This window comes from Trachypithecus francoisi, unplaced genomic scaffold (genome assembly GCF_009764315.1).
Source record: "Trachypithecus francoisi isolate TF-2019V2 unplaced genomic scaffold, Tfra_2.0 Lachesis_group1, whole genome shotgun sequence".
Taxonomy (NCBI): Eukaryota; Metazoa; Chordata; class Mammalia; order Primates; family Cercopithecidae; genus Trachypithecus; species Trachypithecus francoisi.
Genome location: NW_022681454.1, coordinates 122,092,119 through 122,110,999, shown reverse-complemented (window position 1 = coordinate 122,110,999; position 18,881 = coordinate 122,092,119). Strand labels below are relative to the sequence as shown.

Genomic DNA, 18,881 nt, shown 5'->3' with positions numbered 1-18,881 from the left:
TTATAGTCAGTCAGTAGTTATTAAAACATTATCAAATTGTTTAAAGGAAAATGCATTTAAGAAGGAAAACAGCTTTGTGAGCTTTTTCTTTAAAAAACAACAGTTGTAGTTTTACTAAAATAACCCCCTTTCCTTTCATGTTGTAGGTGCACCTAGTTACTCCCTTCCACACTTTCTGCCTTTCTACATTCACACACAAACAAATCTAGTTACAAGAATGTGGTGATTTTTATGCCTTCAGGCACGGTCACACCTCATACATACTGTCAGCATCCCTCTCTACCCTTGAATTGCTAACAGCCTTTCCTCCATTTCTCTTGTTTTTCCAACGTTATAGCCTTATACTTTTCTAGCCCTAATTCCCCACTCTGTCTCATCTCAAAAGTACTTCTTATATATCCTAGCTATCATCACTTTACATTCTGTATTTTTTTTTTTTTTTTTTTTGAGGCGGAGTCTCGCTCTGTCGCCTGGACTGGAGTGCAGTGGCCGGATCTCAGCTCACTGCAAGCTCCGTCTCCCAGGTTTACGCCATTCTCCTGCCTCAGCCTCCTGAGTAGCTGGGACTACAGGCGCCCGCCACCTCGCCCGGCTAGTTTTTTTTTTTTTTTTTTTTTTTGTATTTTTAGTAGAGACGGGGTTTCACCGTGTTAGCCAGGATGGTCTCGATCTCCTGACCTCGTGATCCGCCCGTCTCGGCCTCCCAAAGTGCTGGGATTACAGGCTTGAGCCACCGCGCCCGGCCCCCTACATTCTGTATTTTTCTTAACTAGAATGTCTAAGTGATAACACCTGCATGGTTACTTACATTTTTTTTTTTAACTTAAAAAGCAAAGCTAAGTAGAAATAAAATAAAAATTCACGAAAACAAGTGTTGGTCTAAATACCTAGAGGTATAAGGACCTTCCTAGGCTTCCTCTAGTCTCATCATAAATGTAAATATAGCTTAAAAGATGAACTTGAAGGCAATGCAAGTGTGTGCACACATAAACACACACACGGAAGTCAGATGGAGAAAAATAAGAATGCTGGCAGTATTGCATTTATACTAATAACTTATTTGAAATGTTCTTAAAGAGAAAATATTGAGAGGGAAATAAAATTATAACAGTATCAAGAGAATAGTATTAAAAGGGTTGAATGTTGGAATCTCTGAAATAACAATTTCTTAAGAGAGCAGTATGATGATTAAAACAACTAAATTTCCAAATACAATTTTACCTATTATTCCTGTAACTCCTATTGAATAATCTCACTCTAATTAAAATATTCCATGGAGTAAATAGCCATCCCATTAGAATATCTATTATAATTAACATGATTATTACTTTATTCTTTTAAAGTTATTAGAATAAATCACTTCCAATAAATGAGTTTTATTTGCTTTGTTCCTAGAGTGAGTATAACCAACAAAATAGCCATTACAATTTCAATTATTTGATGTCAATTGTCTTATGCCAATTGCATGAGTTTTTTTGTTATTGCTGCTATTTTCAAATGAGAGTTAATGAAATTTTATGAGTTGAAAAATCAAAATATATATTATCAATGATAAACTTTAAGAGAATGAAATATTTACTGAATTATGGCTAATGATATCACATATCTATCAATAATAGAAATATTAAGTCGGACAACTCTTTCAAAGCTAGCTAAATCTGAAATAAGTGTGAACTCACATTGTAAAATTGAGTAGAATGTACTAAACATAAAACATCATACCTTTTCTAATAGCAAATTGCAATTACCTAAACGTCTATGCTTTATTTTTTTCATTTGTAATAGTTGGATTTTGGCAAACTTTATAAATGACTGAGTCATTACATTTCTGTATTGGCAGTTAAAATTATTCTATTATTTATTTATTTACATGTTTAAGGTTACAGAAATACATTTATAAAGTGCTTGTTCGTATGCCAAGAATCAAGTTTCTGATATTTCTGAGTTTAGATGCGAAGAAGAAAATTAAATTCTCTGTTCTGTGTTGGGCTTGGCTTAAGGGGAAAGAGGTAAGGAGATACTGGTGTCTGGAAAGTTATTCCTCTTTCCTAAACTCCAGAACAATAGTTAAACTCCTCACCCAGTACGTAGAAAATAAGCTATGGAGTTTTTTCATAAGAAAAAATATAAATCACACATTATTCGTTTCCATGCCATTTGAAACATAATTACATAGCTGAACTTAATATATAAATAAAGAAAATAGTAATCTAACCTTTAAAATTCTGTAATTTTTAGTTATTTGCATTTAACAATTACAAATAAAATAAAAATCAAACCTTAGCTGCTATAAGATAGCAAAGGGGAATAATAAAGGCATAAAATAGAGACACATCTTTAGATATTTTTATTATTAAAGAAAAAAAATAATTTGGCTAGGAAACCTAAAGTACAGGCAGCAAGTAAGTGAGTTGTGGATTGCTGGTCAGAGGAAAATTACCTCTTGATAGTAATCTCTTTTTTAACATTTTTATGTTGCATTTCAAGAATTAATGTTCTTTGGAAAGGAGCACACATGCTTAACCTTAATTATTGGGTAATAAAAGTAGTCAACATATCCTAGAAATTTGATAAATCACTGCACTACTAAGTTTCACAAATTCAGAGACACGCTCGAGCTACCTCATCAGCATCCATGGCTGTCAGTTGCATAATCTTAGAGCCATCTCCAATGTTCTCCTCTACAGTGAGATCCAGCATGTCGGTTGGAAATACTGGTGGATTGTCATTGATATCCTGAAGTGTTATTTCTACCTACAAAGAGAAAGGAAACAATATGTGAATGACTCCCACGTGTCTGCAAAATACCAATTAAAGTGACTGCCAGGAAGCCATGCAGTTAAGACTGCCAAAATGAATCAGAACCTTTGCATCTAACATCCAAACAACAGAAACTACTCCTAAGAAAAAACTGTGAAATCTTTACAGGAAAACATAAAGTGGAAATAAAAACCATCTGTCTTGTTGATAAGTAACTGATTTTAAATAGTGGCCATGGAGTTTATACTAGAAAAGGTCCACTGGTTAACTCACATTTTAATCCCAGGATTTGCACATCACTATGGAACTGCCAAGGCTCAGCACTGTCTGTCATTCAGCCATTAAATACTGTCTGACACACAGAGGAGGTGGTGTAAAATTTCTTGCCGAAATGTTTACATATTGGCAACTAATGTCTGGGGGAAATAAAGAAGTTCACATGTTGTTTAAGAATCACTCAGAATTTCCTCCTTTAAAGTCCACCCTCAACCTTTAGGGGAAGAAAAATACATCTTTTCTTTGTATTTCCACTCATATCAGCACTTTCTATTTGCAACTAAAGCTAAGCCATCATTTCTTTCAGGTGTTGTGTGGATATAGGTTGCAAATATTAACCGCTTTGTTTAAAAGACCCTAGCCAGAGTTATTTATTTCCTCACCTAAGAAAAAATGTTTAGAAGAAAGGATTTGTGAAGTCTAAAATAATAACTTCAAACTCTGTATTTTCTCTTTTGAGTTAGGTGCTAATAGCTCAAGTTCTGGTAAGAAAAGGGGAAAGACAGCTGCTAATAAAACTGAAGTCTTCCCAGTTGGATAACAAAATTAAGTCATGGAGAAAAACCCAGCCATCCATTTAGCTAGGATATAACCAGGGCATGTTTTTTATAGGATAAAGTGTCATCTTTTATAGTTATGCTATAAAAACTCCATCACTGATGAGTGATGAGGATGAATCTGAAGGAAGTGGGGAGAGCAAAATAATTCTGATTTCTCCTTTCCCAGGAAGAATGGAAGCTATGGGAAAGGGAGAGGCAGTAAGTAGGACTGTCATCATTCTCTGAAAAGGAATGAGTGGGAAATATAAGAGAGCTAGACAAATAAATAAATAAGCAATTGATAAAAATAGAAAACCCCAGAAAACAATATATAAAATTAAGTACTAAATAATTGTTATACCTTTAGTTCCACCTTTCAGTAGAAGAGTGGATCATAAAACAAATGGCTCAAATGAGTACAGAGAATGGTGAAGACAGGCAAGTCTCAGCAGTTAGAAATCTGACACTTGTGATTTTGGCTAGCAACAATTGTGGACACCATTTCCTTTAAGGAAATACCCACAATGACTACAGCTGCAGCCTGTAAGATGCATTTCCAACTTTATTGCAGGGATGTAAATATCATGGGTTTTAGAATCAGAGAGACCAGACTTCAAATTCCTGTCTGACACTTATTAGCTGGATGAACTCGGGCACTTAATTTCTCTTAGCCTCAGTACATCCTTTTAAAATTAGTATAATAATATGTGTCCTAGAGTATTTTATGAAGACTAAACCTGGATGATATAGGTAAAGAAAATGCTTAACACAGTTTCTGGCACAGAGTGAAGTATTCTATAAAACATCAAGATCTTGGTTTTCAAGCTATTAGGACAGATCCGGAAGCTTCTTAGAGCCAGAGAAAGGCTTTGAGAAAAGATACTTTAGAAATCAGAATTCTAGTCTCACAAACAGGTTCAACTGTTACACACTGAATGTACATTGAGTTTTCATGTGGGAAGAGCTTTGAAATACACACACACATACACACATATATATACACACATGTATATACATATATATAATTAATGTTCTTCAGGAATTACTAAATATCTTCATTTTATACACATACATTTTTGTATATATATGCAGAATCCTTAAAACAAGAAAAACTGACAAATAAAAGGTAACTGAATGCCTCATAATTCAACTCTGAACTTTCAGATCACAGAATTTTAAAAAATTCTAAATTGTCTTTCATCCGTAATCTTATGACTTTATTGGGAAAGCAACAAGCCACCCATGTGCGTGCTTGGGGTGTGTGTGTGTGTGTGTGTGCATGCTTGCGTGTGCATGTGTGATTTTGTAAATGTCTTTGTGAAAAAACGTACGTGTTTATGTAACTATGTGTGTGTAAATGTGTGCTTATAAGTGTGTATGTGCAGGGAAGAACATTAAATTGAGAGTAAAGGAGGGTCTAGATTGACACTAATTAAATATGACCATCAAAGGCACATCAGGAAACAGAGTTACACACTAGAAACAAGTTGTGTGTACCTAAAAGATGTCTCATTGTAACTGGTGAGTCCATGAATTTAGCAAGCCAATTCTATATTTTAATAGTTTTAATAAAATAACTAATAAACATACCTGACATTGTTTTAGGTTATATGTGTGTGTACATACATACACACCTACACACACATATATACATCTAAAAACCTCAGCAGAGCCCTGTGACCTAAGAACTTATTATCTCCCATTTGAGAGATGAGTTAATGAAAGTCCAGTGGCAAAGAACTACCTAGTGTCACAGAGCTAATCGGTCAGCAAGTTTTCTTTACTGCCATGCACATCTATCACTCTCATGTGTGTGTGTTCAAAAAACATAATGAATCATGTTTTTAAAATATATGCTATAGCTATACAAATATATTTTCATAAATGTTCATTTCATTGACATCTGGAATCTGGATCACTTACATAAGAAATAACTAGCTATAGAGGGGCGGAGCAAGATGGCTGAATAGGAACAGCTCCAGTCTCCAACTCCCAGCGCGAACGACACACAAGACCGGTGATTTCTGCATTTTCGACTGAGGTACTGGGGTCATCTCACTGGGGAGTGCTGGACAATTGGTGCTGGTCAGCTGCTGCAGCCCAACCAGTGAGAGCTGAAGCAGGGGGAGGCATTGCCTCACCTGGGAAGCACAAGGGGGAAGGGAATCCCTTTTCCTAGCCAGGGTAACTGAGACACACAACACCTGGAAAATTGGGTAATTCCCACCCCAATACTGCGCTTTAAGCAAACAGGCACACCAGGAGATTATACCCACACCTGGCCAGGAGGGCCCCACGGCCACCGAGCCTCCCTCATTGCTAGCAAAGCAGTCGGCAATCTAACCACAAGGCAGCAGCGAGGCTGGGGGAGGGGCGCCCGCCATTGCTGAGGCTTAAGTAGGTAAACAAAGCCGCTGGGAAGCTCGAACTGGGTGGAGCTCACAGCAGCTCAAGGAAACCTGTCTGTCTCTGTAGACTCCACCTCTGGGGACAGGGCACAGCTAAACAACAAAAGGGGAAGGAGCAGAGGCCTGTGCAGACGAGAAAGATTCTGTATGACAGCTTCGAAGAGAGCAGTGGATCTCCCAACACGGAGGTTGAGATCTGAGAACGGACAGACTGCCTGCTCAAGTGGGTCCCTGACCCCTGAGTAGCCTAACCGGGAGACATCCCCAACTAGGGGCAGTCTGACACCCCACACCTCACAGGGTGGAGTACACCCCTGAGAGGAAGCTTCCAAAGTAAGAATCAGACAGGTACACTCTCTGTTCAGAAATATTCTATCTTCTGCAACCTCTGCTGCTGATACTCAGGCAAACAGGGTCTGGAGTGGACCTCAAGCAATCTCCAACAGACCTACAGCTGAGGGTCCTGACTATTAGAAGGAAAACTATCAAACAGGAAGAACACCTATACCAAAACCCCATCAGTACGTCACCATCATCAAAGACCAGAGGCAGATAAAACCACAAAGATGGGGAAGAAGCAGGGAAGAAAAGCTGGAAATTCAAAAAATAAGAGCGCATCTCCCCCTGCAAAGGAGTGCAGCTCATCGCCAGCAATGGATCAAAGCTGGTCAGAGAATGACTTTGACGAAATGAGAGAAGAAGGCTTCAGTCCATCAAAATTCTCAGAGCTAAAGGAGGAATTACGTACCCAGCGCAAAGAAACTAAAAATCTTGAAAAAAGAGTGGAAGAATTGATAGCTAGAATAATTAATGCAGAGAAGGTCATAAATGAAATGACAGAGATGAAAACCATGACACGAGAAATACGTGACAAATCCATAAGCTTCAGTAACCGACTCGATCAACTGGAAGAAAGAGTATCAGCGATTGAGGATCAAATGAATGAAATGAAGCTAGAAGAGAAACCAAAAGAAAAAAGAAGAAAAAGAAATGAACAAAGCCTGCAAGAAGTATGGGATTATGTAAAACGACCAAATCTACATCTGATTGGGGTGCCTGAAAGTGAGGGGGAAAATGGAACCAAGTTGAAAAACACTCTTCAGGATATCATCCAGGAGAACTTCCCCAACCTAGTAGGGCAGGCCAACATTCAAATTCAGGAAATACAGAGAACGCCACAAAGATACTCCTCCAGAAGAGCAACTCCAAGACACCTAATTGCCAGATTCACCAAAGTTGAAATGAAGGAAAAAATCTTAAGGGCAGCCAGAGAGAAAGGTCGGGTTACCCACAAAGGGAAGCCCATCAGACTAACAGCAGATCTCTTGGCAGAAACTCTACAAGCCAGAAAAGAGTGGGGGCCAATATTCAACGTTCTTAAAGAAAAGAATTTTCAACCCAGAATTTCATATCCAGCCAAACTAAGTTTCATCAGTGAAGGAGAAATAAAACCCTTTGCAGATAAGCAAATGCTTAGAGATTTTGTCACCACCAGGCCTGCCTTACAAGAGACCCTGAAGGAAGCCCTAAACATGGAAAGGAACAACCGGTACCAGCCATTGCAAAAACATGCCAAAATGTAAAGACCATCGAGGCTAGGAAGAAACTGCATCAACTAACGAGCAAAATAACCAGTTAATATCATAATGGCAGGATCAAGTTCACACATAACAATATTAACCTTAAATGTTAATGGACTAAATGCTCCAATTAAAAGACACAGACCGGCAAACTGTATAAAGAGTCAAGACCCATCAGTCTGCTTTATTCAGGAGACCCATCTCACATGCAGAGACATACATAGGCTCAAAATAAAGGGATGGAGGAAGATCTACCAAGCAAATGGAGAACAAAAAAAAGCAGGGGTTGCAATCCTAGTCTCTGATAAAATAGACTTTAAACCATCAAAGATCAAAAGAGACAAAGAAGGCCATTATATAATGGTAGAGGGATCAATTCAACAGGAAGAGCTAACTCTCCTAAATATATATGCACCCAATACAGGAGCACCCAAATTCATAAAGCAAGTCCTTAGGGACTTACAAAGAGACTTAGACTCCCATACAATAATAATGGGAGACTTCAACACCCCACTGTCAACATTAGACAGATCAACGAGACAGAAAGTTAACAAGGATATCCAGGAATTGAACTCATCTCTGCACCAAGCGGACCTAATAGACATCTATAGAACTCTCCACCCCAAATCAACAGAATAGACATTCTTCTCAGCACCACATCACACTTATTCCAAAATTTACCACATAATTGGAAGTAAAGCACGCCTCAGCAAATGTAAAAGAACAGAAATTATAACAAACTGTCTCTCAGACCACAGTGCAATCAAACTAGAACTCAGGACTAAGAAACTCAATCAAAACTGCTCAACTACATGGAAACTGAACAACCTGCTCCTGAATGACTACTGGGTACATAACGAAATGAAGGCAGAAATAAAGATGTTCTTTGAAACCAAGACACAAGATACAACATACCAGAACCTCTGGGACACATTTAAAGCAGTGTGTAGAGGGAAATTTATAGCACTAAATGCCCACAAGAGAAAGCTGGAGAGATCTAAAATTGACACTCTAACATCACAATTAAAAGAACTGGAGAAGCAAGAGCAAACACATTCAAAAGCTAGCAGAAGGCAAGAAATAACTAAGATCAGAGCAGAACTGAAGGAGATAGAGACACAAAAAACCCTCCAAAAAATCAATGAATCCAGGAGTTGGTTTTTTGAAAAAATCAACAAAATTGACAGACCGCTAGCAAGAGTAATAAAGAAGAAAAGAGAGAAGAATCAAATAGACGCAATAAAAAAGGTTAAAGGGGATATCATCACGGACCTCACAGAAATACAAACTACCATCAAAGAATACTATAAACACCTCTATGCAAATCAACTAGAAAATCTAGAAGAAATGGATAATTTTCTGGACACTTACACTCTTCCAAGACTAAACCAGGGAGAAGTTGAATCCCTGAATAGACCAATAGCAGGCTCTGAAATTGAGGCAATAATTAATAGCCTACCCACCAAAAAAAGTCCAGGACCAGATGGATTCACAGCTGAATTCTACCAGAGGTACAAGGAGGAGCTGGTACCATTCCTTCTGAAGCTATTCCAATAAACTGAAAAAGAGGGAATCCTCCCTAACTCATTTTATGAGGCCAACATCATCCTGATACCAAAGCCTGGCAGAGACACAACAAAAAAAGAAAATTTTAGACCAATATCCCTGATGAACATCGATGCAAAAATCTCAATAAAATACTGGCAAACCGGATTCAGCAGCACATCAAAAAGCTTATCCACCATGATCAGTGGGCTTCATCCCTGGGATGCAAGGCTGGGTCAACATTCGCAAATCAATAAACGTAATCCAGCATATAAACAGAACCAAAGACAAGAACCACATGATTATCTCAATAGATGCAGAAAAGGCTTTTGACAAAATTCAACAGCCCTTCATGCTAAAAACGCTCAATAAATTCGGTATTAATGGAACGTGCCTCAAAATAATAAGAGCTATTTATGACAAACCCACAGCCAATATCATACTGAATGGGCAAAAACTGGAAAAATTCCCTTTGAAAACTGGCACAAGACAGGGATGCCCTCTCTCACCACTCCTATTCAACCTAGTGTTGGAAGTTCTGGCTAGGGCAATCAGGCAAGAGAAAGAAATCAAGGGTATCCAGTTAGGAAAAGAAGAAGTCAAATTGTCCCTGTTTGCAGATGACATAATTGTATATTAGAAAACCCCATTGTCTCAGCCCAAAATCTCCTTAAGCTGATAAGCAACTTCAGCAAAGTCTCAGGATACAAAATTAATGTGCAAAAATCACAAGCATTCTTATACACCAGTAACAGACAAACAGAGAGCCAAATCATGAATGAACTTCCATTCACAATTGCTTCAAAGAGAAAAAATACTTAGGAATCCAACTTACAAGGGATGTAAAGGACCTCTTCAAGGAAAACTACAAACCACTGCTCAGTGAAATAAAAGAGGACACTAACAAATGGAAGAACATACCATGCTCATGGATAGGAAGAATCAATATTGTGAAAATGGCCATACTGCCCAAGGTTATTTATAGATTCAATGCCATCCCCATCAAGCTACCAAAGAGTTTCTTCACAGAATTGGAAAAAAAGGCTTTAAAGTTCATATGGAACCAAAAAAGAGCCTGTATTGCCAAGACAATCCTAAGTCATAAGAACAAAGCTGGAGGCATCACGCTACCTGACTTCAAACTATACTACAAGGCTACAGTAACCAAAACAGCATGGTACTGGTACCAAAACAGAGATATAGACCAATGGAACAGAACAGAGTCCTCAGAAATAATATCACACATCTACAGCCATCTGATCTTTGACAAACCTGAGAGAAACAAGAAATGGGGAAAGGATTCCCTATTTAATAAATGGTGCTGGGAAAATTGGCTAACTGTAAGTAGAAAGCTGAAACTGGATCCTTTCCTTACTCCTTATACGAAAATTAATTCAAGATGGATTAGAGACTTAAATGTTAGACCTAATACCATAAAAACCCTAGAAGAAAACCTAGGTAGTACCATTCAGGACATAGGCATGGGCAAGGACTTCATGTCTAAAATACCAAAAGCAATGGCAGCAAAAGCCAAAATTGACAAATGGGATCTAATTAAACTAAAGAGCTTCTGCACAGCAAAAGAAACTACCATCAGAGTGAACAGGCAACCTACAGAATGGGAGAAAATTTTTGCAACCTACTCATCTGACAAAGGGCTAATATCCAGAATCTACAAAGAACTCAAACAAATTTACAAGAAAAAAACAAACAACCGCATCAAAAAGTGGGCAAAGGATATGAACAGACATTTCTCAAAGGAAGACATTCATACAGCCAACAGACACATGAAAAAATGCTCATCATCACTCGCCATCAGAGAAATGCAAATCAAAACCACAATGAGATACCATCTCACACCAGTTAGAATGGCAATCATTAAAAAGTCAGGAAACAACAGGTGCTGGAAAGGATGTGGAGAAATAGAAACACTTTTACACTGTTGGTGGGATTGTAAACTAGTTCAACCATTGTGGAAAACAGTATGGCAATTCCTCAAGGATCTAGAACTAGATGTACCATATGACCCAGCCATCCCACTGCTGGGTATATACCCAAAGGATTATAAATCATGCTGCTATAAAGACACATGCACATGTATGTTTATGGCGGCACTATTCACAATAGCAAAGACTTGGAATCAACCCAAATGTCCATCTGTGACAGACTGGATTAAGAAAATGTGGCACATATACACCATGGAATATTATGCAGCCATAAAAAAGGATGAGTTTGCGTCCTTTGTAGGGACATGGATGCAGCTGGAAACCATCATTCTTAGCAAACTATCACAAGAAGAGAAAACCAAACACCGCATGTTCTCACTCATAGGTGGGAACTGAACAATGAGATCACCTGGACTCGGGAAGGGGAACATCACACACTGGGGCCTATCATGGGGAGGGGGGAGGGGGGAGGGATTGCATTGGGAGTTATACATGATATAAATGACGAATTGATGGGTGCTGACGAGTTGATGGGTACAGCACACCAACATGGCACAAGTATACATATGTAACAAACCTGCACATTATGCACATGTACCCTAGAACTTAAAGTATAATAAAACAAAAACAAAAACAAAAACAAAACAAAACAAAACAAAACAAAAAAAGAAATAACTAGCTATATGATCATGGGTAAGCTAATTAATCTCGCTCTGTCAAAATTTTTTTAAAAACTAGATTAGGTGACCACTACATAGTGCTCTAGAAGTCTTTGATCCCGTATGCGCTGTGAGATTTTGGTCATTTTAGATACAGAAAAGTCTTTCTTTTTGCTTTAGTAGAGATAGCAAACTTAGTTAAATATTATTGAGTTCAAAATTACACCTTTTTGAATGAATCTATATAGACCAGTTGTATATACAGATCTAGACCATTTCATCATCATTATATTCTGATACGTGTAAAGTTTATATTTTTAGTAAGAATTCCACAGGTCATTTATTAAACAAAGCAGGCTAACCTCTTTCCCAAAATTAGTGTCATCTTGCCATTCTAAAAGTGAGTAATGGCCAGGCACAGTCGCTCACGCTTGTAATCCCAACACTTTGAGAGGCCTAGGAAGGGGAATCACCTGAGGTCAGGACCAGCCTGAGTTCAACACCAGCCTGGCCAACATGGCAAAACCCCATCACTACTGAACATACAAAAATTAGCCAGGCATAGTGGCAGGCGCCTATAGTCCCAGCTACTCAGCAGGCTGAGACAGGAGAATCGCTTGAACCCGGGAGGCAGAGGTTGCAGTGGGCCAAGATGGCGCCACTGCACTCCAGCCTCAGCTGCAGAGTGAGACTCTGTCTCACAAAAGAATAAAAAAGAAAAGTCAATAATTTCATATTCCATTCTTGAAAGTCTAGATATTTTTCCTTAATTGCCCATTCCCTTTTCTCTACTCCACAGTTCCTTAGATATAATGGAAAAGCTTTCAGCATGGCTTCGCAAAGTTCTCCCAGTAGCTTGGGGTTTTAATTATCCAGGAGAGAAGATCTGAACTCATTAGCATAGATAAGTGTTATCCTGCCATTTCTTCACTTATCCAGATCCTTAGTGCCATGGTTCTATCTACCAAAAATTGCAAGATTCTGGATCCATTTACATGTGATGTGGTCACTAAATATAACATTTATTCATTGAATATTTTAGAATCTGTCACATAACAAGTATGTGTCACCTACCAAAATATACAAAAGAAAATAAGACATGTCACCATCCCTTGTAGAAAATAGGTGATGTACTTTAATAGCAATATTTACAAACGGAAGCAGTCATCCCTGGGAAAATACACTGTTGACATCTTGATTCCAGAAGTTTGTCTTCCACACTATGAATATTCTTTAAATTGCCTTACTTCTTGCCATTGGCTGTTACTATTTCTCTTGATGATTCTAAATCCTAACATGTGCTTGGTTCACTCTGAGATCTGACACCAACCATTACTATACCGTCTTTAGATTAATGTTTGGTGTGATTTATTTTAAAATGTTATATAAAACACAGGAGTTGAACATTAGAAGTTTAGAGAAAATATCAGGAAACAACTACATTTTTATAATTCTTAAAACTGTTTTATGTCTATACTATTTAGATCACTTTAAATAATGTAGACAGTGGCTATTAGTGGTTTAGTTTAAAATTCCAAGATCTTAAAATAGTCTACAATATTATTTCTAAACTAAAAAAGCAAAAGTTGTAAAAATTAAAGGACAAACCGAATACCACTACATAATTATGCTTTCAGTGTCAGCATTGCCTCTCCTAGTGTTTTACATTTATCTTTGCATTTGTTTAGACTGGAGGTAAAATAATTTCATTCAAATAAACATTTTGCAAAAACACAAATCACATTTCAAACTCAGAAGTTTCTCTTCATGAGTGGCTACGTTTTGAATAAAAACAAAGCAAAATCTGGCAATAGCTTTTATAATTGAAGTTCAGAACAACTTAAGGTATCAATTCTGAAAGTTCGTAAAAACTGACCTTTAAAGATGAAAGACTCATGACCCTGTTAAGATAAGGCCCTTTCATGTTTCATGCATGCCTACCAAATGTTGACCTTTGTGCTTAGATATTTGGTCCTTTAAAAATGTGTGTGGTTTCACCTGGTACAATTAGAAGAAAGGTACTCGGTAGCTCTGTGTTTGACGTACAATAAATACCTCAGCTGCAGCTAATGGTTGAGCCACAGGTATCATCCACTGCCACTACCGTTGTTACCATTTAGGAAGCTTCACAAGAATGACTTTCTTGACTGAGTCACCTGAGCCCTGAGCAGTGAAACTCTGGTAAATGAAATAATTTTATTTAGAGACAAACACATGACTGAGATTAAAGGAGCTAATAACCAACTAGTTCACAAATGGTCTGTCTTTTGGTAATTTAAAATTTCTAATTTTAAATTAGAAGTATGCCTTTAAATATTGTTACCAAATTACTTTATGCCAAAGGAATAAAATCCCTGGTATTCAGCTTACTGAAGAGTCAAATGGATATTTTAAAACTAAAAATCATTTCTGTGGGAATAGTGTATAAAATACTATAATATTTTCCCTTTCATTTTTTCTGTAATATGCAGTCTATCATTTTATTTTGCTCTACATTAAGAATGATATTATACATGGGGATTAATTTTTTAAATGTTTAGGCATACAATTACATAACTAAGGAGCAATCATTACCTAACAATAGCTAATATCAAATCATTATATATTTGTGGATCTAACTATAAAACATGCTATTTCTCTGATTTAAATTGATATTATGAAAGTAGAAGATTATATTCAAGTTAAAGGAAATGACTGAAATAGCAAAGTCCATCATGAGCGTATTCCCCAGTTAATAAACTGATAATTGCATGGTGGTTACCACCTCAACCACAATTCTAAACATATTATTAAACATATATCCTCTCTGCAACTTAAATTAAATGGTTCTTAATGAATGGGATGAAAAAATCTAAGCATATTTTAATTCACAACCTTCCTGCAATCTACATAAAATGGTTATCAAATAAAGAAGAAAACCAATCTTTTGTTTTCTTTTGGGAGACTGTAGCATTTGTAGTACAGTGCAAGTTCAGAAATTCATTCATTTGCAAGTCAACATATTAATACTTTTTGTAGGAATCTTAAATACCATCAAGTCCATTTCCGTTCCATTTCCGTTATTTTATAGAGAGTCAAAATTGAGGCACTAAAATGTCAAGTGATTTATCTAAGAAAAACAATGTTAGGTTTCCTACTCCAGGGCACTGATTTTTCCAGAGTTGTGGAGAGAGCCGGGGCTGTGGAGCAAGTTGAATCATGTGCCTAAGACACAATGCCTCTGATCTTTGCACAGAGAGAATGATCTTTCATATAAATACGCATTTGATGTCAACAAGAAAATAATTTCTGATGAAAATAATATTTGATGGGCTACTTTAAAAAGCATTTTATTCACTTCTTGCCTATTTTAGGTTCTTTTATATTTATATTAAGACAAAATAATCTGTGAGAGTTTGTCTTATCAATGCCACTGGAAAACTATTAGACATTCAGCAGGAAGACAATAGGTATGTATTACAAATAAAGAAACTATAGTTAAATTCTCTGTAAATATCAGTGAAAGTGATTGCTATTAAAATGTATACAAAAAGCTGTTTCTTTTTCTTAAAAGTTGCAACAAATAAATACTCATTTTCAGAATGGCTTACATCTAAATAGTTGGCAGAATAAACAGAAAGTGCACAAACTATAAAATAGTAAGACCTGATGCATCAAGGCAAATGGTGCTTAATTTTTTGTTTTGTTTAGTGGCAAAAATAATTATTTACTTTATTGACTTTTTGGATTTGTGGAACTGACACTTCAAAATTAATTGTCTCGTAATATTGTCACTTAAAGCACATAAATTATGACAACCTTTGCACTAAAATTAATGTTTAGACTTCACAAGGGTCATCTCTAAAGATGTTAAGAAAATTCCATCAAGATTGCTTTTAAATATAAGCAATTAACAGTTTTGTCAGAAATATTTATTTCAATAATAGTATTTTGTAGCTCTGATTTAAGTTTACATATCACAGAAATAGGTAATTGCAAATATCTTCAGGATACTGAAGACCATTTATATTCTTAAAGTAGAGACTTCTGTATTCTGAGATTCCAAGAGCAATAATGTGTCCTGCTCATTCTAACAACTTATCCATGTCTAGCATGTAACTTCTCCTCCAGAGATATTTCTGTTTTTAAGGAAATCCACGTCATTTTTACATTTTTATTAGAGTCCCATATTCAGCAAATGTAATAATAACATAGACACTCTACTGGCATATAAAGAATGTATTAATCAAAGTTATTGACTATCACAATGACATTTTAAAGCAATTCAATCCTATTGATTTCCTAGTTTTTGTGTGTCCCACATGCTATCATATATAATTTTTATGTTATGAAATCATACTTTATGGTAAGTCAATAACTACTCATAATAATGACTTACTATTTTTTCCTTTTTTAAAAAAAATTTCTTCTAAATAAGAAAAACAGGATACATGTGCAGAATGTGTAGGTTTGTTGCATAGGTATACATGTGCCATGGTGGATTGCTGCACTGATTGACCCACCCTCTAAGCTCCCTCCCCTCACCTCCCACCACCCCCAACAAGCCTTGGTGTGTGTTGTTCCCTTCTCTGTGTCCATGTGTTCTCATTGTTCAACTCCCACTTATGAGAGAGAACATGCAGTACATGGTTTTCTGTTCCTGCGTTAGTTTGCTGAGGATGACGGCTTCCAGCTTCACCCATTTCCCTGCAAAGGACATGATCTCATTCCTTTTTATGGCTGCATAGTATTCCATGGTGTATATGTATGACATTTTCTTTGTCTAGTCTATCACTGATGGGCATTTGGGTTGGATCCATTTCTTTGCTATTGTAAATAGAGCTGCAATAAACATACATGTGCATGTGTCTTTATAGTAGAATGATTTATATTCCTTTGGTTATATACCCAGTAATGGGATTGCTGGGTACTTCTGGTGCTAGATCCTTGAGGAATTGCCATTGTCTTCCACAATGGTCAAACTTATTTACATTCCCCCCAACAGTGTAAAAGTGTTCTTATTTCTCCACAGCCTCACCAGCATCTATTGTTTCCTGACTTTTTAATAATCGCTATTCGGACTGGCATGAGATAGTATCTCAATGTGGTTTTGATTTGCATTTCTCTGATGATCAGTGATGTTGAGCTTTTTTTCATATGTTTGTTGGCCACGTAAATGTCTTCTTTTGAAAAGTGAATCATGACTTAAAATTTTAAAAACTTCAGAAAAAAATATTATCTTTAATATATTTTGTTCAGAATATCTCCCACTTAGGAGATTGGAATAAAAAGGTCCTACAGAGTGCTTCAAAAGCTGCTACACTAAACACCATGAAAGGCACTACTAAACCTGGAAGAATAACTGAGCTAATTCAAATGTGTATTGCCCTTTATAAGTCATTATGATGTCATCTCAATAACATTTTGCTAAATGATGCCTCAGTTTATGTTGTGTAGGTACTACTGAAATTAAGCAAGAAAAAAGTGTAATCTTACACTCAAAACAATTTTTATTCACCAGAGTGAAACAAGATGCTGGAAGCCTACCATTTACTTTTCTGTATGGAATCTCAAGTGAGGAGTTGAAATTGAAAGCAAATTCACCAAATTGAAACCCACACCAATATCAGTACAACCATCACGCCTCAGCTTTCGCTTCCTTTGGCCCTGAAAAGGAAAACTCCACCTTTCCTGCCTGAGATGAGTGTAGAGTGTGGAATATGAGTTTGCCCACAATGCAGTGAGAGGCTCAGTGCTGGGGGACAACTCAGTATGACTGCATCGGGGTGATGTGTGCAAAGGAACACTCTATGACCCGACCTTAAACGTGAGAATCAAGTATAGAGTTAAATTTAGTCATTAGAAACAACAACAACAAAAAATTCAATGCCTACTTGTACTGTAGTTGATGGGTTTAGGCTCTAAATACTTCCATTTCTTAACAACAATAGAGAGCTGCATTGTCACGAAAGGACGGTGCCAGAGTCTGCATATTTCCTTTAAGTTTGTTCTTCATTTTTTTCCCTATTTTGGGTGACCACTGGGAATTCTACTGCCATAAGTCTGGGTGAAATATTTCACGACATCCAGAACACTTCATCATGTAGCAGAGCCAAAATCTATTATGGTTTGCAAGTGACTCATATTTCAGTTATGAGAATGCCCTAACAAAGAACGGTTTGCATTTAAATGTTCTAAATGTCAGGAATGTAATGTTTGGACTATGTAGGTATGCAAGGCCTGATCTTACTCCATGAATGATGCTTTCAAGTATTTATTTGTTCATGATGTATAATCAACTTTGTTCAAACTTGTGGTAACTCTAATAATAGTTTACTAGATGGTATTACTGAAAGCTTGAAATTGAAATGTTAAAAAAAATGGGAGAAATGAAACTTTGGAGGAAAGACCTACCATCTCATTCTGTGAAAGACTGGCCGGGGCTATGTGGAACTTATTAAGGAAAACTGATAGGACCACTACCACCTGTATGAATGAACCATAACTACTAGAAAACACAAATCTGTTGCAGGCCAAAACTTTACTTAAGTTTCAGAAATTATCATAATGTAAGTATGCATTTGGTGCATTTTATTTTTAGAACTAGAAGAAAAAATAAATAAGCATTATATTTTACTAGAAAATGAGTATTTAAATATTATCATGCATACTAAAGGCAATTTTATTATATTGTTTCACAGGAAACATTTTAGTACAAGAAACATGATACTATGGTAATATTTGATGAAGTAACATACAATATGGGAATTGGAATACTTCTGTTTTTAAGATTATAGGCTATTAAGCATTTTTTTGTCATGTAAAAGTTTATACTTTAAATGTAAATAATATTATATCTATTTAGATATCTGAGCATTCACTTCACATAAAAATATCTAAGTATTCTGGAATATTAGGGATGAAGGAAGCATATACATTTTAGATTCTCTTTAGTTTCATTTTTTAAGCAAAGTAAAATTAATCATAATGAGTTTTAAAACTGAATGAACTTCTCATATAAGCTACATGTATATAACTGTGACCAATTATATTTCTCAAACAAAAGCAATTACATTAATCTGTCACCACTAAAACTCTTCTAATAGTCAGCAGCACATGTTCCTGGGATTTTGATGCATTTCTTACTAGAAAGAAATATGCATGAATAACAGGCAGGCTTAGAGAGTAG

The 18,881-nt window shown here is 36.4% G+C and overlaps 1 protein-coding gene across 1 annotated transcript in view; it reads right to left on the bottom strand.

Annotated features, from left to right (window-relative positions):
- Window positions 1-18,881, bottom strand: part of FAT4 (FAT atypical cadherin 4) — a 195,227-nt gene that overhangs the window by 95,738 nt on the left and 80,608 nt on the right. The window contains 1 exon segment of the mRNA XM_033215202.1: window positions 2,623-2,754. Within this exon segment, the coding sequence (XP_033071093.1) occupies window positions 2,623-2,754 (132 nt within the window).